We start from the raw sequence: 26,012 nt of genomic DNA, 5'->3' as shown, positions 1-26,012 counted from the left end.
ACAATTGCTAGCGAGAGCCAGAGAGGAGAAAAAAAGGCAGAAAATCTTCCGCGGATGCAAGTGCGTCCAGTCCCGAACTAGCGGAGAAAAGGACTGATGGGCGATGCGCGGAGCGGAGCCGAGATGGGCTGCGTTACGGCCGTGTGCCGTGCTCTGTGTAGAAAGAGAAGAAGGACTAAAAAAATATGCAACATTTTGGATGCTTTTACAGAAGTGCTCCGGTCCCGTCCCACAGGACAGAGGAATTTCCCATAAGTATGGAGGAAAGGGGACAGGACGTAGGAGTAAAAGACATTTAAATGAGCAGATGTTCTCAAGGATTTTCTAGAGGCCAGAACACTACTACAGGGCCTTTGAAATCAGACAGAGTTCCAGATATGAGTGGCAATTCAATTATGGTCAATTTGCATTAATGAGAAAATATAATTTTTCAGTTTCTAATAGAATGCCAAGGTTTTTTGCAATCTGGGCACAATCTTCAACATTTGTAAGGGTGTCAAAGAAGGAAATCGACACAAAGATGACGTGATTTTGGTTATAGACTTATTTTGGAAATGGCAGAGGTCTTGACTATCCCCAACTTCTAAGAGGGGTTTCCCTCCCTCAAAACGAATACTTAAAGGGCCTGTCAGAATGTCCATCATAGTAGATTCCACTGCCCTGTGACAAAAACCTACGCCTATCCCTCACACTATATAACTAAAGAGTAAACTAGCTAGGGTCAATCTTTAAGGAGAGTGACTCATTTCTCCTGCTTCTTGAATGACTCCATGTCCCTGGTTTGCAGGTTTTAGACGTCTTTACACAATGTTCTCTCCAGGAGAATGTCACCATTATCCTAGTGTGGTTCTGCACAACCTCTAATAAAACGAGGGGGAATGACTCCCTTCAGCTGGTATATCTTGATACAATGCAAAACAAGGCCAGGAAGAATGACTCCCTTTCCCTGCCGTCTCCAAATCAACTCCTATTTCAGGACCAAGAGAATGTCCCCCTTCCGTTGGTCTGCTTTTGCCACAGTTCAATCACAAAGCCAGGGGGAATCACACCCTTCCCCTGGCGTCTCTATCACACTGCTTCCAGACTGATAGACACTTTTGCCTTTGCAACTTGCTTTCAACAAGGTCCCAAATCTTGTTAGGATCCCAGATCCTTCTCTTGTGGCTAGTGGACTTATCTCTGCCTCTACAGTGATGAAGATTTCCTCTGAGCTTTAGTGTCTTTCCGTTGGGGTCCCAGACTTTTTATTATATGACCAATGGGTGCTTCTTTGTTGTAGACAGGGCCTTAGACCCTTCACTGGTGGCCAATGGGCGTCTCTCCCCCACTTTGATTGTGGACAGGGACCCAGGCCCTTTTCCTGGTAACTAGCAGGCTTCTCTCCCCCACTGCTGTTGTGGAGAGTGTGCCAGACCCTTCCCAGGTGGCTAGTGAGATTCTCTACCCCACTGCAGTTGTGGACAGGGTCCCAGACCCTTCAATTTCTTGGGTTCCAAACCCTTGCCTTTATCCCACTTGTGCTAGGCCCACTTGGTTCCCTCTCCTGCCAAGTACTGCCATGAGGGAGATTACTAGTATCTTTGTTTTCAATCAGCTTGCATTCCTTTTCCAACGTTACACCCCTTCTAGTTCCTGTGTTACACCGGTTACCTTCACTGGCTTCGGGACGGTCTGCCGGTTCTTCCTGGGGTCTTTCTTCATTTGGGAGCGTTGCACAGGGGTTCTGTGTCTCTGCGGCTCTTGCTCCATGTGGCTCACTCCCGTCCTCCAAGCCGGCGCTGTAGGTGCGGCTGCAGGACCACATGGTCCAGCCTTACAAGGTCGCGCCACCGCTTCTCAGCCTCCTGCCATGTTCCCGACCAGCTCCACATAATCGGGCAAAGGATTTTCGTTGCCTGCTTCCAGTCTCCAGCGGGTGACTGCTTTCGGCTTCCAGCTTCTTTGTTGCATTCTCTGCGTCTTCCTTGCTTTTACCGGGCTGGACTGTCTCCCGTGCTGTTCTTCTTGGCTGGCCTGTTCTTTCTTCCACCGAGCCGATTTTAATGTTGCTTACCTAAGCACTCCACTGCGGAGCACTACAACGTTTCCTCCTGTTCAATGGGTGACTCTTCATGGCTCCTTGGGGCCACCTCATCTCAGTACTTACATGGATATTAATCTTTATGTCTCAGATGATCTCAGTTGGGGAAACTAGCATGATATTACAATAGCACATGGATGTATCAGTCAGAAGGAGGGTATAGTGCCACCTACCACCCAGGTGGGCATCCTCATCTCCAGTAGGGGAGTCCCTCCCCATGAGGTCCTCCTGCATTAAACCACCACTAGGAGGAAATATTGGACAGCAGCCTCACCTCCCTAGCCTCATGAGAAGGGGCTCCTCCCACCCCCCCTTGGGAGAAGTGACGACACCTAGTGAATCATCACACATTATAATGAATATTTTACGTGTCTTACAAGACTGAGGGCTTTTGGTCTTTTGAAATACTAAATAAGGTGGATTTTTGTATTTTATGATTATCTACAAGGATTGTGAACATGGTGATGTAAAAGCATGTATGGTACAAATTCTCTTGAAGCTGTAGGTTGCGAGTCAGGTGCTGTGGGTGATTGTACTTTGTCTGCTTATATACATTTTTTCTTTTAAAAGTTAGTCCTATTTGCTAGACAATATTTTCTTTCTGCTGCTTGCCTTGCATAGACTTATGGGACACCCTTTCTTTTTACTTTGTTTTCAATAATGATCTGACTTTTGAAAGTAAGTAAAGCCTTTTGCTTTACTTTAATTGCTTTGTGCTAATTTTTATGGAGGGACTGATCAGTCCGTAAGACTATCAGTGCTGAGAGACTATGCCTGTCTTTATGGATTTCTTGTATTTTTACAACGTCACACATCGCCCTAAAGTGAAGTGTGGTTATGATACTTCGTATAGTTGTATCTTTTTATTTTGTGACTTTTGGGTTACAAATGCAATGTGTCCAGGATGGGCTGGTGGCAGTGGATGTTTTCCTACAGAGTTTTCAACTTTTTACTTGTGCACTTTTCCATTGATCACAAATTGCTACTAAGAGATTTGCTTGTCCTTTGCCATTCTGTTCTTTGGCCTTCTTCCTGCCCTCTCGGCCAAGACACCTGACAAAGAAGAACAGCCAGCTGATGACCACAGGATGACTCCTGCAGCTGTCCAGCACCAACTCTAGTAAAGTCTCGGTGAAGCCCTTCCACTCAGCCTTATCTCAAAAAGGCATGCATCAATTCTTTGACCCCTGGACTGGTGGGAGCAAGCAGTCCTCACCCCTGCATGAGGTCCCATGCCCTTTAATCCTTCAGAACTGTTCCTGGACCAACTAGTGGCCTGATCACCTCTCTCCTGGGCTACCTTGCTGCAGCTGTCAACGTTCAGAGTGCATTCTTGGAACTTGGAGATCTTCAGCTTGTACTACAAGATGCCTGCTCCTGCATTCTCAGCCTTTTTGCATCAACGGAATCAGTTCAGGGTCTGCTCCTTTGTTAGTCTATTGAAGATCGCCTGTAGCCACCGGACTTTGCAGACCCCTGTTGCAATCCATCTTCTTTGCACCGAAGAGGTGCCCTAAGGGCACCTGCTCCACAGAAGTCTATCTTTTCTTCGCAAAGGTGTTACCTGGGAGGTGCCTGGAAACGAGATCTGAGCACCGTGACTGACTGAAACTAAATCCTGTGTCTGAAAGTGACCTCTGCACTCATCAAGCGGACCAAGCACATAAAAGTGAGTTCCCAACAGATTTTGGAACCTCTGCAGGGGTCTATGGAGAAATTAAAGTCAGTGGGTAAGTTAACATACCACGCCTCCGGTCCTCCATACGGTTACATGGGTGTAAAGTCCTGTTCGTATCTCACTCTTTCCTGATGGAAACCTAGTCAAGGATTCCTTACTAGGCCTATCCTAGTGTATGGGATTGAGTGAGCTACTTACCTGAACTTTAGTTACCTTTTTGAACTTCTGAATCAATCTCTGGCATCGTCCAATCAGATAGTATACCTACCTGAAAAGTAAAGCTTTGATACTGGTGACTTTATGGCGCAAAGCCCCAAACCATGTTAGGGCTCAACTTACTAAGTGAGAGGAACTGTTTTATGGTTCCTCTTAAGTGATTCTATTGATCTTTAATCATTATACTACTTAACAGATCTGTTTTACACTGGTTATTGTATCAAATGCTTTTTAACTTCTCCTAAAGATGAATTTATATATCTGTTTTATAGTAAGTGTGTGAAAAATGTTTGCCTAGAGGTTTAGTATGTTAGTGTGTATTGTAAAGGCCTAATACATCATTGTATGGTATGTACTTACCAGTCTACTGGAATTATTGGTTTTGTTTTGTGTAGACTCCTTGTAGTATGAGACCACTCTCACACCCCTCCTAACTAAGCCCTACCGCTTTGCTACATGCTGGTTTAGGCTTGGCTAGACTTTAATGTCTTTTCACCACAACATGTTGGCCTCCCATAATCCACTCTCCAGGCTCGATTTTGGAAGTCCATCTCAACACTATTCAAAAGTATCTCTATATGGATGACCAGAATTACGGGTTGTCAATGACGTGAGGGAGGTATTGTATGAAACTAAAGCAATATGGTTGAACATGCTACAATCTAAATAGAAATAATTTAATAAAAACAGAAGCCCCATCTCTTTTTTGCCACAATTTTCGATGGGTAGCATGTGCGATAGCCATCCTTGTTACAGAAAAGGAGCAGGCCAGCTGTCAGATTTTGATCCTGTCATCTTAGTAAAAGTTTCCAAATGTTGGACAAGAACAGTTTATTTCCCAAGAAACAAAAATAATATTTGCTAATAGTTTTCAAGAAGTATAGGGCGAATTAGTGCTCAAGGTGACAGGCATCTGGCCTACTCGGCGAACATACAATAGTAGAAGGACACAGCTTACTTTGGTAGCCCGGTTTGCTGCAGGACCAGGTGTCCCTGTGCTAAGACGTTCCAGGTGCCGATGGGTGACGAAGAACATGTGGTCACTAGACAACAGGTCAGAACACATGAGGGATGAGATGGCACTCATGGATCGCTGCAAGTTAAAAAGACAGACAATTCAGAGTCCAATAACACATAATATTCCTCCCTCGACAGCACCTCAGAGAGGCAGTACTCCTAAGACGACAGAGGCTCACCCACAGTATTCATTCCTATATAGCCATGCCAGGAGGGGGATTCAAGGTATGCATTCTGGAAGTTGTATGACCTCCAGCACAGCCGATTACAAAATGATTTCTGCAAGTCACATTCACTCGCTATGCTTCAGTTACTCAACTGAAAAAAGTCTGCAAAGAAATGGTTAAACCAATATTTTGTGTACTGCATTTTCGCCACTTCCCTGCTACTCATCCCCAGGGCTAATCTGGCCCAGTTTAGTATTGAGTAAAACTCAGCTACCACAAAGATGCTCATTGGTGGGAATCGCTGAGACCAGCAACAAGCAGCAGAGTCTTAAGGGAATGCTGGCGAAGATCTATGGGAGCCTTGCCTCATCATGTCTTTCAAATATACTTACCTAGTTGCCAAATGCCCATCAAAGGACCTTTGAGTTTGTTTTGCCAAAATACCCCCACTAGTAGCTCTATAGTCTGCAGCATGGTCCTGAAAATGTTGCGATACCCACCCTTCCATCTCTCCTTGAGTGCAGCAGTCCTGCATAATTGAGGCTTGCCTCTGCCCCACAGGTCTGATCCGAAGAAAACGTTGCTCTCGACATCAACATTTCTCTGGCCTGAAAGACATGAAGACCATAATTTCTGCTAGTCCTCCTACTTAAAGCTTCCTCACCATTTGAACGCTGATGGAGGGGTTCAGCAGCTTCCGATTCAACAGCTCCAGCACAGTCTCGCAGTTCAGCAGGGCACACCTGTGAATTGGTACAGCATGGTGTGAACAGGCAAAAACGGGCCAAAAATGATTTCACCAACATAGTTACACTTTGCAGAACTCATTTTAGACATGGAAGAGCTCAAAACATACCCAGATTGAAAGCACTAAGCTTCACAGAGAAGCATGAGCAAACAGACTAAAACAAGAAAACGAAGTACAGAAATAAGACGACATAGTTACGAAAAAGTGAATAATGTAGAATAAAAAAAGAGAATGGAGAGAGGAAAGACAACAAAGGATGGAGTACTTTTGTACGAGGCAGATTGAAGTGTAATTGACCTTTCAATTTGTGAGCGGACACATTCCGCAAAAATGGTGCCAAATTAGAATTTTCAATAGCCCTAAATGTAGGACCCTCGCCTTGCTCCTTCTGCAAAGAGAAGGGTTGGTGTGGCATCTTTTCTTTTGTTCATTTGACATCTTACGTGGGAAAATCCTGACAGAGACCGTGAGGAAGAGGAGAGAGAAGGAATTACTGCGCATGTGTTCTACCATAGGAGAAGATTTTCGCACGTGCTCCAATCTTTTATGTAGGAGAATATTCTCTACCTTTTTTAGACTGAAAACAGCATGAACATTTTTATTTAATTTGTGTCAATGCTTAATACAAACCTTTACACATATTGAAATACAAATCCATTTCATGTAAGGTTAATAACAGATAACATAATAGTTCATAACAAAGTGAAAAATGAGAGCCAAAGTAAAAAACCCAGGTTAAAAATTCATGCCATCAACAATCTTATATTATAAAATCAAAATTCACAATATTGAAAACATTAAAATCCAAGGAGAATTCAGTTAATAGGAAATTATTCGGGAGGTGGCCTTCTTCCATACATAGAAAGCAGCACCAGAAATAACAATGGATTCCACTAAAATAATGGCAGCCCAAAACTGATTCTCTTGTATGTGTATTATATTAGTGACAACATTAATATAGCCTAATGTATACTCCCTCAATAAATGATTACATTGGGGAGAATGTCTTGAGGTTTCAATACTATTATCGCATAATAGTTCCATTTTGGGGATGCGTGCCCCACGCCCTATATGCTAAAAAGTAGGAAGATGTTATAATGAAGAATAATAATAAATCTTCTTATTTCTTTAGAGCCAATTTTTGTAAGATAGGTGCAAGGAGCCCCAAATGTAAAGGCTTGGGTACTGTACTCCTTATGCATAGGACGATTACATAAATAATCAATAGTCATGCAGAGGTCATATTGTTTTGCTTTCCCCTAATATTAATCATTCTGTTAGGATTAAGTAATATCTCTTCTAAAGCTATACTGAGTTTTTCGAGAAATTTGAGAGTTACTTTCAAATTGACTAGAAAGAAGTTATTGCTATACCTTTAATCGAAGGCTAGAGCAATACAATCATTGCAGGGAACATTCTTAATATGTGCACCCAGGTAATTATAATTATAGGTATCAACCACCTCCAATTTAGTACCATTTATGTACCAGGGAGGAATTTCTGTTTTAGTTTTGTTATCAAATATTAATATTTTGGTTATTAATTCATTAATTCGTAGGGGATTTTTCTGGGCATACTCCGCTAAAGCATTGAGCGATCTTTGCAGTCCAATTGGGGTGAAATCCATGATTATGGTATCGTCAGCATAGCTGATCCATGGAACTGCAGTAGTCCCAATAATTGGAGGGAAATTACGAGCATACTATGGTCCAAGTCTGCCACATATAAATTATACAAAGTTGGAGCTAGTACACATCCCTGTTTAATACCCATATTTGTAATGATATCTGGCGCAAGAACACCTTCATTATTGACTTTAATTTTAATAGTAGTATCAGAGGAGAGAGCAGTGATAAAATGCAAGAATACAGGATCGATCCCCCATTCTTAAGTTTTTCCCATAGATGTGGTCTAGAAACTGTATCAAATGCTTTACTAAAATCTATAAAACATACATATAATCGATCATGTTTCTTCTGCTTGGTTGCCATAATATAATAGTTCAATAAACTACTATTAGTCAAGGTGTTCATACCGCTGTGAAAACCAGTTTGGAAGGTTGCGAGAATCCTTTTTTCTCAAATCCATACATTTAACTTTTTCAAAAGCAAAGTAGCAAATATTTTCTGACTTGCATCTACCATTGCCAAAAGTCGATAATTGGCCGTAGTAGTATGGTCCCCTCTTTTGAATACAGGCACCATGATAGATTATTGCCAGCTAGCTGGAATAAAACCATCTCGTAAGATTTGCTTAAATAACTTTACTAATATAGAGGCCCAAAAGAGAGGGTTGTCCTTAAATATTTTATTAGGAATCATATCCCGCCCGGGGCCACGTGAGCTGTTAAGTGCCGTCAGAGTGGTCATACTGCCATCCATCTCAAATCATACTGAAAAAGCGCTGGAAGGTAAATGAGAGTAAGTATTATTAGAAATAGAGTGATTCGTATAATATAGTTCACTCACTGCTTGTGTCCAATCCTTGATGTTAATTGAATTGGTTTCCATTTTTCGAACGGATGTGACTACCATTTCTAATCATAGTCCAAAATCTTCTCTCACGTCCCTCAGGTTCAATAATTTAAAAATGTAAATCCAATTAGCATTCTTGATGGAAGATTTATGTAGCTTCAACCAGTTTTTGTATCTCATTAATAGCGAGATTTGATACTGGTGTTTTGCTTCCCTAGCGAGAGAAGGGTCCTTATCAATAGTTCTACATTGGTGTCGTTAGAACTGCTTATTTGCTTTGATCTCTTTGTCAAAGCAACCATCATGTACGCTAATATCCCTGACCTGTGTTGTAATCAGTTGGAGATGTGTTTTTAATAATCATCATCGCACTCAGGTCCCAGTGATTACCCTGAAGCCAGTGATAAACCAATATGAGAATGCATTACTTACCGTAAAAGCATTTCTGATGGTTGTATCTGCTTAGATTCACATGCTGTGCATAGGTCCGACATCCAGTGGTCACTGCGGAGTATTGCATTTTGTTTTTCGTAGTCGAAAAGGGGACGTCGACAAGGCGTGTCTGAAACACTATCCCTATAGTGACGTGCGTTGTACCCACAATCCCTCACGCGTCCAAGTAACGGTGTTCCCTTTGAGATTAACATGGATAGGTTCATCATAATGAATCCTCTCATATTCTTAGGATATCTCAAGCGACCATGTTAGACCTGCATGGTCGCTTAGAGTATTGAATGAGATCGTCATGGGGCATGATCTACTCCATAAATCCTGGTCCATGAAAACATAGTCCAGGGTAGATGTATTAGTACCATTAGTCGATGTATTCCTAATTAAATTAGGGATACTACCTTTATGATTAAGACATGAAATGTCCAAAGTTGGGCCCATTTCATCCAATAATCTTTCACCTTCAACGTTTTTATGACTAGACACTGTGCAATGTGTCCTGACCAGCTGTGCAGCTGTCATGACCTTGGAAAAGGCTGCAGTACTGTACTGAATTTGAATGGGAGGGCCTTGGCTGATATTGCAACAAAAAAAAAGCAAAGGGGAATTCAGATTGGCTTATGATGGTGTTGAGATATGTTCTCCTGACTTGGCACTTGCGCCAAAAAGGTTGTGTGTATCAGGACCAATGTGTTCATTAAAAAAGAATTAATCGCCTACTGCAGCTTTAATACGATGTAAAATGTGCATTTATATTCCCTGGAAGAATGAGACCTTTGAAAGGTCAGAGCTTGTTCAATTTAAAATAAGCTGAAAACCCCTGTTTTACAAAGCCATGTTACTCTCATATTTGAAAATTGCCTATATTGAAAATTCAACCCCATAAGGAAAAGGGTACATATTCAGAAATGTCAATCTTATGAAGCAGAGAATGAATGGCTTTAATATTGGGGGAAGATGCTATGGCGTTTGTCTGAGATGTGCAGTGTCCTCCTGGTAAAAGCTCCTGGTTAGGGCCAGTTTTGCAGTTGAAAAGATTACATGTGTAGTGGGAAGGCAATATTTTTGGGGGAATTTACAGCTATTAATGATATCTGTGCATGGCGTTCCCTGCAAAACTGTATAAGTCTACGAGAAATTAAGATCAGGGGAAGGCTTGCCGATTGAAACTAGAGATTAAGACAAAAACACCCATGTCTAGACTGGTTGGCAAAGAAAGAAAAGATAGCGTTTAGATAAAAATAGTATCCGACTAAATAAACTGCATGACAGAGCAACAGCATGGAACAAAGAGAAGAACACAGAAGCAGGCAGGCGCCCGATGAGAAGCCAGGGGTAGTAGAGCTGTAAGATACATCAGAATCACAAGGCCCGACTCCCTGGGTGACAAGAAACATGCAGCAAATTTAATGCAAATTACTTTTTGCCCATTGTAATCTTTTCAGGGCTAAAATGAGCAATTCTTACACATTTTGTGCAACCTATTTTTCATTTCAATGGTGAAGCTGTTACGAGACACCATGATGTATTTAGACAGTAAATCGTTCAATTAACTATCAATCCCTGTGCTGGTGAGACACTGAGTTTATTGTGATTTGAATTAGTGCCTAGAGAATTAAGTTTTACCTATAGTTTTTTAATCCATGGCCTAGATTGATTTTTCTACCTCACCCTAGAAGACATGGGAGGTCATTACGACCTTGGCAGTAAGGGGTTAGCGGCGCCGGTAAAGGTGCCGGAGCCGTCAACCCCTTACCGCCCCATTACAAGTCTGCTTGGGGGAACCCGCTAAAGACGCCTGGTAAAACCAGGCGTCCTTAGCGGGTCCCGCGAGCAGACCAGGATTCTAACAACGTTAGCATCCTCCCCATTCCCATTGAGCCCTATGGGGGCTCAATGGGAATGGGGATGGGTTCCTTGAATGAGGAATTACCAGGCCCTCCAAGGTCGGAATGGCCCAGTAATTTGTCATTCAAGGAACCCGGACCCGGTACCCGGTATGGGGGTAGCCATGCCGCTAATAGCGGCATGGTTACTTCCATACTCGGAATGACCCCCATGGACTTTTGACAGAGTTTATTGAGCCATTACCATTTAATGGGCTTGTAGGGGTTAGTGTAACTTCCCTTGGCCTCTAGCCCGCCAATCCTGACAGCACTACAGCAAGTATAATTTCAAGTTTTACTGTGCCATATTTTTAGATGGCTGCACATATTGCTGATTGGTAGTTGCTTTAAAATTATTGAAGTGAATAGAAGAATAGGATGCTAGGACTATAGTCGACTACATAATTGCTAATACTGGAAACTACATATTGTTTGCCTATACTATTTTAATACTCATACATTATCTCTGCAAGAGAATTAAAATACACTAATAAAAGAATTCTTGGAGTGTTTTTTATTTATGAGTATAAAAAGCAAGAAATTGCAAGTGTAAATACATGTTTTAGTGATAAAACTATGAATGGGAGATATTGATAAAATCTAATAATTCCCATCATACAGCGAACACATGTGTTTATTGATGCTCTAGAAGTAAACCCATAACAAGTAAAGCTGTCAAGCTCCGGGATAGTGGTTTCTCTTGCACCAGGTACAGAGACCCTACTCTCTCCAAAGCCTTGCTTCGAGTACAGCATTATACTCTGCCACAATTCCTGCATCAAATTTTAGGTGGGCATTTCAGCCACCTTTGGGGTGGAGGTTAGGCTCTGGCAAGCAGGGTATGATGAAATAGCCTGGTTTGAAGAGAGGTACTAGGTTTTTCAGAACCATTACTGGTGCAGGGTTCTGAGAAGCCAACCTTACTGGACCTGTAAACGTTACCACAAACGTCTAACCAAACTCTCACTTTATAATTAGGCCGAGCAGTAAGGCTTAAACGAAGGAGAGCAAGGTTTGGTGTCAAGTACAATTAATATACTCAAGATCTTGTCAAACAAACAATGTATTGTCCACAAAGCTAAGTTCAAAAATACTATACCTATTTAGCTACAAGGCAAGTAAAACAATATAAACACCTGTACAATCACAGTTTTGGGTCCAGAAATGGGACACACAACACAGTTTACAACTGACAGTTTCAGTAGTAACAATGTGAGGGAGGAAGGTCTTCGAACAAATTATCATAAGCCATAAAATGTTACAAGACAACACAAAACCGTATTAACTAATCTGAATAAGCATTGCCCTACTGAACCTGTGTTCCACAGTTTTCAACGAAAGTAAACAGGTTTTGGTGGCGTTTGCAAAGCCACTCAAAGTTCTCCCACGGTATGAAGAAGGACCAACAGTAGATAATCCCAGAGTCGGAGCCAGTGCCAAGTTCTAGTATGATAGCAAAGTTCAGTTTCCCACAGAACACAGGGCCAGCTGCCAATCCTAGTCATCCCAGAGCACAACTTGGAATACTTTGTTTACAAAGAAAAATAATGGCAGCTGTAGGGTACAACTTTATGGCTTTTGAAAGGAATAGGGACCAGGGCTGTAACAAAACAGATTAGCAGAACAGCCTCTAGAAGCCCGATCAAGACAAACAATGTCCACAAGTAAGTCAGTGGGTTGAAGACAATTGCTCTCACTGTGGATTCACTTGTTGGAGGACCAGGTGTCATCGGTGCAGTGTGTACTTCGCTTACAATCTATGAGAGTTGGGTCCAGTAGTTAAGTTGCTGACAGAGTCCATACCCACTGAAAGGAATGGCTCACCACAATGCTGTAGCTGAAGAAGGCCTTCTACAAGAACTCCCATGACATCTAATATGTTATAAACATTTGGAGTGATCCTGCACAAGGCCTAAATGCCAAAGGACCACGGGACTCGGTCATCAAACAGCAAGGGTTCACTTAGAAGAGAGCAGAAGCATGTCATGGCCACAGGCTCCAGGACACAAAAAACCACACCATCTAGTGATGGGGGCAATGGGTCACTTGACTCACTTATGTCCCTTTGGGACCCATAAACATAGGGCCCCTGGCTGGACTCAGTCCTGGCGCCAAAGGCGCCAGGCTCATATAGAGATGTGATCAAGAACACTTTATTTCAGTGCAGCAGTGCTTTTATTTTACAAGAACTTTCCAGGAGCTGAAAGCCTTTATTCCAGAGAACATCTTCATGTGCTGACTCATCGGGTGTGGCTCCCTAGGCCTGGTCTTCATGTGCGGACTCGAAGGGTGTAGCAGGCAGGCTAAACCTGGTGGGCTTGGCTTCAGAAGCTCATCTATATAAGCTGCTCCATCCTTAAGGCCGGTGCTTCGTATTACTGTGCACTCACGTGCAACGTGACGCTCACCGCCGCTTGGACCAGTTTACTTACCTTTGAAACCAGGCGTTCTTCTGCATACTCACCTTCAGGAAACCGGTGCTTCATCGCTTCAACTGCAGACACATCTCCTGACATCCAGTGATCTTGATCCTGACACCGCAGCACTGCACTCCGCATCCATGAACTCGGACCCTGTGAAGAAGAAGAAAGACAAGGTTAGAACATCCGTCCTAGTGCTGCACAGAATTTGAACCCCACGCGCCCCCTAGTTAACAACTTACCAGCTACTGTACCGCTACAGCTTAGTTCCTCATTCCCTCCGGCTGCCGCCTCGAGCTCTGCAGCTTCTGCCATGCTGGCAACATCACCTGCAAGGAACAAAGCAAAAGAGTAAACATCAAAAGTGCAACGGACAGCAATACAAGACAACAAACTTTACAAAACAACAAAAACAGATGAGGTAAGACAAAGGCAAACAGGAACACTTACCTGAAGTATAGTGGCGTAGTCGCAGCAGGACTGGACTACCACGTGCAAGGGACCAGTGAAGGAACTCGGTCCAGATCATCCAAGCGCCCCTGCCAAAAACAGCAGGACAGAGTGCTCGCCAAAACTAATCAACAGGTGAGCTTTCCAGGTACAGCGCATCCCACGGTTTGACAGAAGGGGTCTGGAAGGGGATCAAGCAAACAAGCTGGCATACTCACGCCCCCTATTCTACACGCAGGGACAGTCCCGAGCAGCATTGCCTATTACCACCATTGACCACATAAGCGCAGAGGGCGAAGTAGGACCCGAGCAACCTCACCCCCGGGAGGGCTGCAACCATGCCCCAACGCCTCAGCAGAGACCAAGTGAGCATAACATAGCAGCAGAGAAGCGACGTCCAGAGCCCACAACAAGGATGCAATGCAAGTTTCACAAAACCAGGATACACGTGATACTAGCTATAGTCTCCACTTCAGATAATGGATGCAAGCTTCAGGTTCACAACTCCTCAGAGCACCTGGATGAGGACAACCTCAGCGAAGCTGGACCCAAAACTGGTTAGGACCATCAGTTCAAGGGAGGGATGGAAGGTCTTCCCTGTGAAATGGAAAACAGGGATTTGACAGTTGCAGTCCTCTAGCAACCCTCTGCATCCTTTTGTAGGTTGGATCCTTTGCTCCAGATATTCAAAATCCTAGGCTGGAGTGACTACAACCCACTTATCAGGTGACCTGCATACACTCAGACAGCCAACTCTGGTACAACCAGGACCACACACAAGGTTTACAATGTGTGCACAGGCCTTGTTCAGCGCAATCCCTAGCCTACACAAATACCATGCACACAAAGAGGCTGCTTCTGGGACTGTGGCCAGAGCCTTCGAAGTGGTTGCCCATATATAGCCATATCATATCTGAAAAGGAGAAATATAAAGGAACACTACTTCCCTGTGCTACTTTCCTTAAGGAAGGTAGTACTCCTCATGAGCTGACCTCATCTCATACAATGACCTTGATACCCTGTTTATAATTGAAACATGGTTTACCCCATTCTCCCCACATGTTTTCGACAACCTCCCACCCCAAAGCTACTGCATCCAACATGCCGACTGCCCAGGAGGACAGGAGGCAGAGTGGCAATCATCCACAGGTGCAAGTGGCCAAGCTCCATCATTTCCTCTTCCAGAACAAGCCAACTCGCCTGCCAGTACCAGCAACTGTGGAAAAATGTGACAATCGACACATTTATTATTGAAAAAATAGACAGAATCCGAGAGACCATTGAATCAACCTCTCACAGCATTAGCACCCCGGCACACACACTGCCCTTCTGGACCGAATTCTCTCCTCTCTCCCACCCCCCAGATCTCCTAAAAATGATTGCCTCCCTCAAACTTACTTCTTACTTCAACAATATAATTCCAACCTCCATCATTAAACAATTGACAGGCCCAGCGCTCAATGCGCTCTTCAGCATCATCAATGCCTCTCTCACAGATGGATCATTCCAGGGCAACCTCAGGACTTGTCTCATACGACTCCTTTTGAGAAAAAAAATCAACCTACGGCCTCACCACACTGAATGCGCCCGATCTCATCTGATCTCGGAAGCTAAGCAGTGTAGGGCCTAGTTCGTACCTGGATGGGAGACCGCCTGGGAATACCAGGTGCTGTAGGCTTTAAAAATAGATAAATAAATCAACCCTAGGTCCAGACGGTCTGGCAAACTACAGGCTCATTAGAAACCTCCTGTTTATTGACAACATCTTGGAAAATATAGTTGCAATACAACTACTTACCAGAATCGAACAACTTCACCTCCTAAATGACTATAAGTCAAGGATCCGCGCAGGCTGTCCAGATGGGCTTGTTGCATTCTAACCGACTCCTGCAGAGTCCCTCAAGGCTCCATCCTCTCATCAATTCTTTTTAACCTTTATATGGAGCCTCTGGGCACTCTCCTCAAAGATCCCAATACAGCCATCCACCAATACGCCGCCGTTACTCCTTTGTACATGAGAGTAAATAGTGCACATAACATAATTCGTCTCTGCAATTACCAAGACATCATCCAGTCCGGGATGCTGACTGCCTACCTCAAACTTATCCCATCCAAGACTGATTTCTTCCTCAATGGTCCGCCTGCTAAAAAACAAATTGTCCAACAATGGCTCAATAAAATGCACCTAGAAGGATTTGATCCACAACTCTCAGGCTCAGCAAAATCCTTTGGTGTCAGCATTGAAAGCAATCTGTCCATCCAGAAAAACATAGCCAAGAAGGCCCAAATAGCCTGGATCTACCATCGGAAAATCAAACCTTTAATCCTGCAGCAGGACTTCCAGACCGTACTATAGGCCCTTGCAGTCTCGCACATCAATGGAGGAAATGCTCTCCTGACAGGGCTCCCAGCTGCTCACTTGGCTCACCTAAGAGCAGTCTACCACGCTGTAGCAAGTCTTATTGCGGGAGCATGGACATTGGACCGAATTACCCCCATCCTACGCAAACTACAATGGCTTCCACTCCAAGCCAGGATACTGTTCAAGACTGCATGCATCTAAGTCACGAGTAGCACACCAGCGTACCTGGCAGCTAAACTCTACATATCTTGCAGCACACACTCCTCGTGCAGCAAATCGACCAACCGGCTTGAATCGCAACTCGTCTGCAAAGTGAAGACCCGTAAACAATCCTTCTCTTTTCATGCACCCACCCTCTGGAACTCCACTGCTCTCGAGCTAGGTCAGCGCTTTAAACAATAAAATAAAGTTTACTAAATATTAGTTACCCAACCCTGGCAGCGTTAAGGACTGCCTAAGGACCCCAAATCTAAGTGAGTTAGAGGTCACAATGAAGCAGCAGATATGCTGATGTCCCATTAAAGTGTATGCGAAAGATGCAAAAATAAAACATTTTCTAACACAAAGCTAGACTCAAAAGCCTGTTAGGAACATGGACACAAAGGCCAGGCCTGCAAAGAGAAGCTACAGCACAGCCAGTTGGAAACCCAGGTACTGGTGGTAGTCCAACTAAACCTTTTTGCAACGTTTGAGAATTTGATGGATTGGGAGTGGCAATTCTACAGGGACAAACACCTACGGCAAAAGATGTATAATACATGGGTTGTCCAATTAGCAATTTCCAATCTACCCCTCCCTTCTGGAGGTGTTATGATGAAGAGTTGGGACACCAAAGGCAAATACCAAGACAAAACACCAATCCAAATCCCATGACCAAGACAAAGCAGTGTGCTGGGGTACTGACAAATCCTTGTGACTGGGGGTCTTGGAAAACAGAGACCGAAATAAGAATTGGGACTTGACTCAAGACATGAGGTCCGTATAGAGTAGGTCCTTCACTAAGTTGTGGTTCACCCACTCCACTCCTACTGTTACTTCAGAATCTCCCTCGTTTTAGTTCTCTACCTACATAGGTATACCTCAAACCCATGATCCTGACGCTGGAAAATAAATGGATTAGGCGTCCCAGTGCATTCTAAACACTCAGCCAAGATAGGGGGCCAATCCTACAGACCTCGTGATCGAGTTACCATTAAACACAGAGTAGCACATGCAAGCCCTTTTTGCATTTGTCAAGAGAGATTATTTAGATGTTTCATCTTCTGTAATGCCATGAAGAGCCTCCATGGCTTACGTGTGTGGCCTTATCCCACCACCCTCACACAGTGTTCTTTGGATTCCAGATACACCCGATTATAGCTACATTTTCATAGACACAAGTTCTCTTCTTCCCTCAGGATAGACGCTATTAATTTAACATTTAAGCTTAGCTAAATTATAGGTAGGCGGAAACACAATGAACATGTCAAAAACGTGTTAATGAGACAATGGTTAAAGATTATCAAGGGCAATTCAAGTGTCAGTGATGTGTCATTACTTTTAAGTTGAGGTGGACTAGCACCAAAAAGCATCTAAATAGAAAACCTCTGTTTTATCTTCCACCTTCTGAACTTTGTAAATTGCTCCGAGACCCTCTGGGGTAGGGCCAGCGCTAGGCTAAAAATTCAAACAAAATAATAAAAAAATAAATACTGGTGTAAAAATCCAGTAGATTTAGGGAGGTTAAGGGAGGAGTTAGGTCACTAAAGAATGGTACTCCAATTCAGAACTAATGCTGTAAGTGTTGAGACAGAGCCACTGTGGGCAACCAGTCAAAGAAGAGTGAGGTACTCTAGAAGCCAGGAGTAGCCAACCGCTCTACGCTGCAACCCCTGAAGGTGGCAAATGTGTAATCCCCTCAGTCCTCTCAAGGCAGGCAAGACAAACCAAAGGCACAGCTGCCTCCCATCGATGGTAAACAAGAAACTATACCCGAGTGGAAAGCAAACAAATACATAGGGGCAGACCGACAGGCCAGTTTCACTTCTACCCAACCTGAAAAATGTGGGTGGGCAAATGACCTAAAACAGGAGAAAGGTTTCCTCACCGAGAGTTGAAGAGGGGGGACGGTTTGCACAAAAAGAGGAAGAGGTAGGCAAAAGGAGCCAGGGCCAGGAAAAACTAGGAATAATTGGGGCAGTCAATCAGCCCCAATTCTGCTCCATTCAGTCTATAATCAACAATTGTGAGAAACCTGAGGGTATCCTCACTCCTACTCCAAGGCCAATGCTCATGGATCCTGACCCTAGGAGTTGAGAAGCGAGGGAGGATCATCTGGGTGGAGGTTCCTTGGGGACTGGGAACAGGGTACCCCAGGCGAGACATGGTACCCCTTTTCCCTGTGAAAGCCAACCGAATGATCGCCCAGGCTTTATGGGCTACTGTACAACAGTTCCCCCTCAATTTTCCTCATTCAACCAACTACAGTACTGGGACTAGGAATAGTGAATACTAGTAACCTATTTCACCACTCTAGTACTGGGTTGAAGAAGATGCCTACAGAGTATTGTGAAGGTCAGGCATGTCGTTCTAATTTCAGTCAGGCAATTCTAATTGAACACTTACACCGGCAACCTGTCCAGTCTTTGCAGGTGTATAAAAAGGGAGGAACACAGCGACCAACAGGGAGGCCTGTGTGGGAGAGTCAGGTTTAAATGAGGCAGCCGTTGTGGGTCCTGCAGAAGACCCCAAGGCCTTGTGGTGCCCGGGAGCAGGAGGGCCATGAAGGAACTGCAAGTTTGGGAGCCTCCGTGGTCGAAGCAGTGCAGCTGGAGCTGCAAGCAGAGAAGAGGAAGAAAGGAAGCTGCCAGGGTCCGGGGAAGCAGAGCGGAGCCGACAGCGAGAACCGAAGAGCCACAGAGGAGCGAACAGCACTCACGAGCAAAAGGAAATCAGCAAGTGAGGCTGAATACATGCAGCGAGTGCAGCCGGCCGGATGGAACGCACAAGACCGGTGAGTGAAAAAGGCATGTCACTCGGACTGGGGCGCTTCTGGGGGCAGTGGGGAATTAGAGACAAGCGCTGAACAAGTGAAACTGTATGAAATTGATGAAACAAACCCAAGGCCACGGGTTGGGTGAAGTAGAAGCAAACAGAACAAGTATTGAATACCACACTGAATGAAACCTGTATGGGCAAAGGTATAACAAATGAGAAATGCATATAAATTACAACCATTGTTTTGTGAAAGCAAAGTAACCGGCAAGAAAACAAGAATAGAAAATTGTGAGAGAGTAGAATGGCAAGGTGGTAAAGTAGTGGGATTCTGGAAAAAAGTGGGTAGTTCTATAGACTGGTTCACATGGAACTTAGAAATTAATTTGGGCGCAAACCTTGGATGAGTGCGCAGAACCACTTTATCTCTGTGAATTATGACAAAAGGGTCTAGAATTGAAAGGTCCTGAAGCTCACCGACTCTCCTTATAGAAGGGACTACCACTAGGAATGTTTTGCATAGGTTTGAAGGGAGCTCCCATAAATCTGGTTCATATCACATGTCAATCCCATCCGGGAGCTGGATTAGAAATAGGGGGATGAATTATATTAACCCCTTCCATGAAAAGCTTTAATTACTGGGATCTTCCACCATGGCACCTTTTGCTGTGACGTGGTATAAAGCCGAAAGTGCAGCTAAGTGAACCTTCGGAGAATTAAAAATCAGACCCGAGTCTAGTAAGTGAGTCCGGTATAGTACAATGTGAGTAGGAAAGCAGTCTATGGGATTAATGATCTTGGAATTGCACCAAATAACAAAGTGTTTCCATTTATTGGAGTAGCAATGTCTGGCGTTAGGCTTTCTTGCTTCTCTAATTATATCCATGCATCTCTGAGGAATTTGAAGATGCCCGAACTCTATGACCTCAGGAACCAGGCGGCAAAGTTGAGAGAGTGCGGGCATGGATGCAGTGTTTCCCCCTTGTCCTGAGACAACATGTTGTATGGGCAAGGTCAGAGTGTGACATCTCCATCAGATGTGAGAACTAGGGCTGGCTGCCCACATCAGGGCCACTAATATCATAGTGACTGGTTCCTGGTGCATCTTGTGCACTATCTTGTTGAGTAGGGGAGTCGGGGTTGGGTGGAAGCATAAACAAATTTCCCTGAACATGTTATCCACAGACCCTTGGATCGGTCATGAGGGTACCTGGGAGGCATAATCTGGGCATTGTGAGTTCTCCAGAGTTGCGAACAAATGGATCTCTGGGAAACCCCATTCTGCGAAAACATTGGAGACAATGTCTTCGTGTAGTCGCCATTCGTACTTTGTGGGTAGTGGGAAGTCTCTGCTGAGCAAGTCCGCGACAAGATTAAGTTCCCCTGGAACGTGTTGAGACAGTAGGAACATCTTGTGTTTGAGAGCTCACTTCCAAATGTTCTGGGACAGTTTGGATAGCCCTGGAGAGTGAATGCCCCCTTGCTTGTTCAGGTAGTACATGGCTGTGGTGCTGTCCGTGAGGATCAGTACTATCTTTCAATGTAACTGTATGAAAAGCCTTCAGAGCTTTGAACACTGCTAAGAGCTCCAACAGGTTTATGTGGTTGGATGCTACTGCTGGGGACCGAACACTGTGCGCCGTCTGCGGAAGGAGGTGAGCTCCCCACCCCATGAGAGATGCGTCCATTGTGAGAGTGGTTTCTACTGTGGGGGTGGTGAAGGTCTTCCCTTTCAAGAGGTCTTCCCTCAACCACCACTGCAGAGAGAGAACGAGAGCTGCCGAGACAACCACTAGATCGTCCCATTGTCTGCTGGCTTGAGACTACTGGCTGTGGAGCCACTTTTGCATGGGGCGCATGCGCAAACGTACACGAGTGACCAAATAAATGCAGGATGCCAGCATCCCTAACAGTCGCATGGCCTTGCGTACCATCAGCTCTCGACCGACTACATATTGAGGGATTACAAACAGCATGTTTTGAACCCTCGCATTGGAGGGGAAGACGAGGCCATCTTCCGTCTGAATTAGAGCCCCCAGAAACTGGTTGCGGTCTAGGCTGGATTTCTTCTAGTTTATGGAGAATCACAGACTGAAGAGTAGCTCTATCATCCTTTGGGTATTTGACAGGCATGTTCCGTAGGAGTCCCCTGTTACGTCGAGGTAAGGACAAACTGGAATGGCTTGTCTGCGCAGGTGAGCTGCTGCTGCCACTGCCAGCACCTTTGTAAATACTCTTGGGGCTGAGGCAATGCCGAAGGGAGGAACCTTGAACTGAAAGTGTTTGTCCTCCATTATGAACTTTAGGTATTTCCTGTGTGCCGGCAACATTGAAATATGAAAGTATGCATCTTTCATGTCCAATGTTGTCATGTAATCCCCCTCTGTTAGCAGAGAGATTACTTCTTGCAGCGTTATCATTCAAAACTTTTGTGGTTTGACAAATTTGTTCATTGGGCGCAGTCTAGCACATGGCGCATGGTGAGATCCTTTTTGGGTACAAGGAAGTACACTGAATAAATATCCTTGTTTACCTGTAGAACGGGGACGACTTTGATTGCAAACTTTTCCTGCAGGATCTCGACCTCTTCCAGCAATATCTTCAGGTGTTAAACGCCTGGACTTTGGTGGTCGGAATCGAGGTGGTCGGGTGAACTTGATGCAATAACCGTGGGTGACGGTCTTGAGCTCCCACTGGTCTGAGGTAATTTCCTCCCATATCTGCGAGTCATTTTGGAGTGGAGGACGGGGATCCCTATAGGGGTGGCATTGCGACCCCTTCCACTCCCCCGCCGCTGTCCTCTAGCCGGACACTGATTTAAGGAAGATGATCCCTGACCAAAGGACCATGTGTTATTCCTTGCATATTGGTTATGTGGGGAACGTGAGTAGGACTGTCTGCGAAAGCAGCAGTGAGAATTTCCACCACGCTGCTGAAAAGGCTTTTGAGTAATCTGGTTCAAAGATTTAAAGGTCTCATGTTCTTTTGTTGCAGTTTCTAACGCCTCATCAACAGCCTTTCGAAAACAAGTTGGATTCTTCCACCGGCTTGTTGCTCAGAGACGCTTGTGTCTCCAGCTTGCACCCCGAGTTTTTCTAACCAGGCATGTCTCTTTGAAAGGGTGCCTTGAGCCAGAGTTCTCCCTGCTGTTTCTGCAGCATCTAGGGTGTTCTTTAAGATGAACAAGTTACTTACCCCTGATAACGTTCTTTTGACTGGATGTTTCTCCCACATATTCCTGCTCTTTGATAATCGTATCGTCAGCTTTGCTGCTTCGGAAAAAAGAATTCCACACCAGAGGGCGCTGTGCTCGATGTCATGGCGTCAATGTCGCTAGAGGGTTGCCGTAGAGTGTCGGAGTAAACAGCATCAAAAATAGCTCGAGCCGCGCCCGTTGGCTTCAGTTCTGTTTTTTCGTTCCCATCAATCGAGGGATTGACCAGGCATACCCCAAAACCTCAAGCTCTCAGAAAGCGCAGAGTGTAAAACACGTAAATTGTACAGCGGGTATGCTGGGAAGGGCGATGAGGAATACGTGGGAGGAACATCCAGTCGAAAGAACGTTACCAGGGGTAAGTAACTTGTTCTTCGAATGGATTGTGTCCTCCCACGTATTCCTCATATTTGATGATTCCCAAAGCAGTGACAATTTGGAGGAGGGAGTACCAATTAATTTAATCATGGACACTATGAAGAACACCCTTTGCAAAAAGACCTCCTTGAGACGAGGTTGAGTCCAAACAGTAATGCTTTACAAATGTATGCATAAACGACCAGGTGGCCACTTAAGTAGTGTTTAGTAGTGTTAAAAGTTAAAAAAGGACCAGCTTTTCGAATATTGTACCAATTACCGACAGGCATGAGAAGAGACAGAAATATGAGTGAAAGATAGATCAGAAACAAGGTAGAGCCCCAAGTTACGAGCCGAAGGAGAAATAGAAAGCTGGGAGGGAGGAAACGGAATAAAGGAAGGAAAGGGAGAAGGAATCGTGTTTTCAGGAAAGAAAAGAACCTCGGTTTTAGCAGCATTTAGAACAAGATGATGATCAGACATCCAGGGGTTAATAGCTAAGAGGCAAGCCAAGCATTTATCATGTACCTCAGATGGAAAAGAGGAGTAAGGCATGAAAAGTTGGGTGTCATCTGCATAAAAGTGATGGGATAGACCAAAAGATGAAATAACTTCAGCCACTGGAGAGGTATAAAGAGAAAAAAGGAAAGGCCCCAGAACAGAACCTTGAGGAACTCTGTGAAGAAGAGGGAGTGTATCAGAAGACGACCCAACACAAGATACCGAAAATGTCAGTTGGGATAAGTATGACTTAAATCAAGAAAGAACAGAACCGGAAATCCCAAAAGAAGAGAGAAGACAGTAACAAGAAGGTGTCCCACTGTGTCAAAGGCTGCAGACAAATCCAAAAGAATAAGAGACAAGTGTCTAGAATTGAATAGAGAGTAAAGAATCACGGACAGACAGAAGAGCAGAATGAAAAGGCTGGAAACCCAACTCAAAGCGAAGAAGAATGGAATTGTCGGAGTCAAAAGTAGAACTTTGAAAATAGACTAAGCGTTCAAGTAATTTAGAAAGATACGGCAGAATAGAAATGAGATGAAAATGAAAGGGAAGGAAAGAATCTAAGGAAGGTTTCTTTAGAATAGAAAGAATAGAGGCATGCTTGAAAGAAGAGGGAAAAATCAAAGTAGAAAGACAAATGTTAAAAAGAGCAGCAAGATAAGATACAAGAGAAGGATAAACTTTGGGAATGAGTGACAAAGGGATCGGATCAGAATTGGAAGCAGTAGGGTGGGCTTGATTTACTAACAGAGAAGTCTCATTAGAAATTGGAGAAATGGAGAAAATAGTACTATTAGGATACAAAGTAGAGGAGGTAGCAGAAGTGGAAGACTCAATGGCCGTTCGGGAGACAGGCCACCTTTGAGGAAAAGTATAAAGAAAGATCGGAAGCAGACAATGCAGAATTACGTGAGTGGTCAGGAGTAGGAGGATGGGTTGATTCAGTCTGCAGAAGATCAGAGATTAAGGAACTTTTAGCTGAAAGCAGAACTTCCTCAGAGTGTGTGATTGGAAGAATAAGATGGATGATCGCCCTCTGGGCTGGACTTGCGCCAGCACCTTTCAAGGTGACACAGGGCACGCTGCATAGCTCAAAGATTAGAAGTAAACTAAGGTTGAGGGGGTTTACGAGAAGGACAGAATGTCGCTGTTGGATAGAGAGAGAGTCCAGAGAAGAAGAAAGGGAAGAGGACAGAGTGGAAGCAGCATCATTAGCTGAAAGAGCAGCAAATGATGAGTGAGATGTAAGAGCAGTAATACACAAAGAAACAAACAGAGGGGTATTAAAATCTTGTAAGTCATCCAAGAGATATGAGGTCACTGGAGAAAAATAATCTGATACAGAAAAAGATGGAACAATTGAAAAAGAAAGATGATGATGATCTGATCGATAGAGTGGAAGCGCGGAAATGGAAGGTACAGAGAGAGAAGAGGTGAAAATAAAGTCTAAGCAAGAGCCAGACACATGAGAAGGAGGAGTAGAAAGGGGAGACTGAAAATGAGAATCAAGAATAGCGAGAAACGTGAGGGTTGAATGAACAGAAGACAAAGGAATATTAAAATCTCCCAAGAGAATAATGGTCGTGGTCGAAGGGAGAAGAAAAGAAAGCAATTCATCAATATTCTCAGATTCAGTTTGAACTGTAATGTCCGGTTCCCCAACCCCCTCCTCACCTGAATCCGTATGGAAGGCGGAGGAATTGTCTGTGTCGGTGTACCAGGAGTCGTCTGATGGTATCTCCTTTCTTCTTTGTTTCCAGGTATCGCTGGGTTTCTTTTTTATCCGTTCCCCCTGTTTGGAGTAATGGGTATGAGCTCCACCGGAGGCCACCTTTCCAGAAATGCTGTTTGCCTGGCAGTGGGTACCCCAGGGAGCCCAACCCAGGCCAGGGAAAAGCCTTGCCGAAAAACCCTGGCAGGTATTAAGAGATGTTCTGGATGAGGACTACCAATCCCAGAATGCACGGTTGTGATGAGGATGATACAATGGTTCCAAAGAGGGTTCCAGGAAATGATCCCGTCGGAGAGAGATATACAAGGTCGTGTAGCAGAACTCCTTGATTACACGGACAAAGACTGAAGGAGTAGGCAGGAGAACACAGGTACGGGAGGGGCGTGGTAAAAGAAGAGAAGCGAGCACCGTGGAGAAATGCTCATGACAGGCAGCACGGAAGGAGAGGCAAGGAAGTGATAAGGTAAGTCAATAGCAGGAACGAGGAGAGACAGCCGCCCGAGCGCGGCAGGAATACAAACACACCAAAGCGTCAGAAACACTTCCCGAAGCACTGGAAGTTGCAACGCAAGTGCATTAGCAACTTCCGGGCCTTTTTAAAGGCAGAGAGACTAGAACGCGTACGGCGTTCCAGAAGGGTTAGTCCTTCTTCTATCCTCTCCATAGCTTCCACGGCCGGCGAGCCGTGACAAATATCTTCACAGATTTTGCATCTTGCTATGGGCATTATCTGTGTCCAGAAACCATCTCCACTCTTATTGGTTTCCATTGTATATTCTAATGGGGTGAATATTTTGCCCTATGAGAGAAAACCACATGGTAGCCGTGCATTGGATATGAGCAGCCTGTGTGATTGCTCTAAAGTGGTGTGGACTACAACAAAAGTTAGAGTTGGAGGCGAGAAGCGTATAACCAAAAGAGGAGAACAAATAGGGCTAAGGAAAGGTTGGGATAGGCAAAGATACTGAGGGGGAACAGAGATACAAAGTGGAGAAACACCATTGGCCAAGCCAACAAGATTAAAGTGCAGGACAGAGGATGACAAGATGCAGGTGACAAGACCAGTGGGGCTAGAGCTGGAGAGAATTCCGGCACAGGGGCCAAATGACTGGTAGGGCCTACAGTCTAAGGACCCAATGTAACCTGGGGCAGGGTCCAAGAGGGGGTCAGCTCCAGACTCCCCCAGTGGTCCAATACTGAGGCCAAGGTAAAAGGCCTATTGAGGTTTGAGCTTCCAGATGCCACACAGAGTCCCAGTAAGGGTTGTAAGGGTGCAGTAGCACG

The 26,012-nt window shown here is 44.5% G+C and overlaps 1 protein-coding gene and 1 non-coding gene across 3 annotated transcripts in view; one reads left to right on the top strand and one right to left on the bottom strand.

The window, feature by feature from the left end:
- TEPSIN (TEPSIN adaptor related protein complex 4 accessory protein) overlaps window positions 1-26,012 on the bottom strand; it is a 389,886-nt gene that overhangs the window by 56,033 nt on the left and 307,841 nt on the right. For both annotated transcript variants that reach the window (XM_069655160.1, XM_069655161.1), the window contains 2 exons: window positions 5,823-5,901; window positions 4,933-5,067 (listed from right to left, as the gene is read on the bottom strand). In XM_069655160.1, coding sequence (XP_069511261.1) covers window positions 4,933-5,067; window positions 5,823-5,901 — 214 coding nt within the window. The remainder of the gene's footprint in view (window positions 1-4,932; window positions 5,068-5,822; window positions 5,902-26,012) is intronic.
- Window positions 15,146-15,264, top strand: LOC138448122 (5S ribosomal RNA). Its single transcript, XR_011259982.1, has one exon. It is a non-coding gene; the product is annotated as a 5S ribosomal RNA (ribosomal RNA).

Source organism: Ambystoma mexicanum, chromosome 3q (assembly GCF_040938575.1).
Source record: "Ambystoma mexicanum isolate Mex_15411 chromosome 3q, UKY_AmexF1_1, whole genome shotgun sequence".
Taxonomy (NCBI): domain Eukaryota; kingdom Metazoa; phylum Chordata; class Amphibia; order Caudata; family Ambystomatidae; genus Ambystoma; species Ambystoma mexicanum.
The sequence above is the reverse complement of the archived record's forward strand: the minus strand, read 5'-3'. Positions and strand labels throughout refer to the sequence as shown.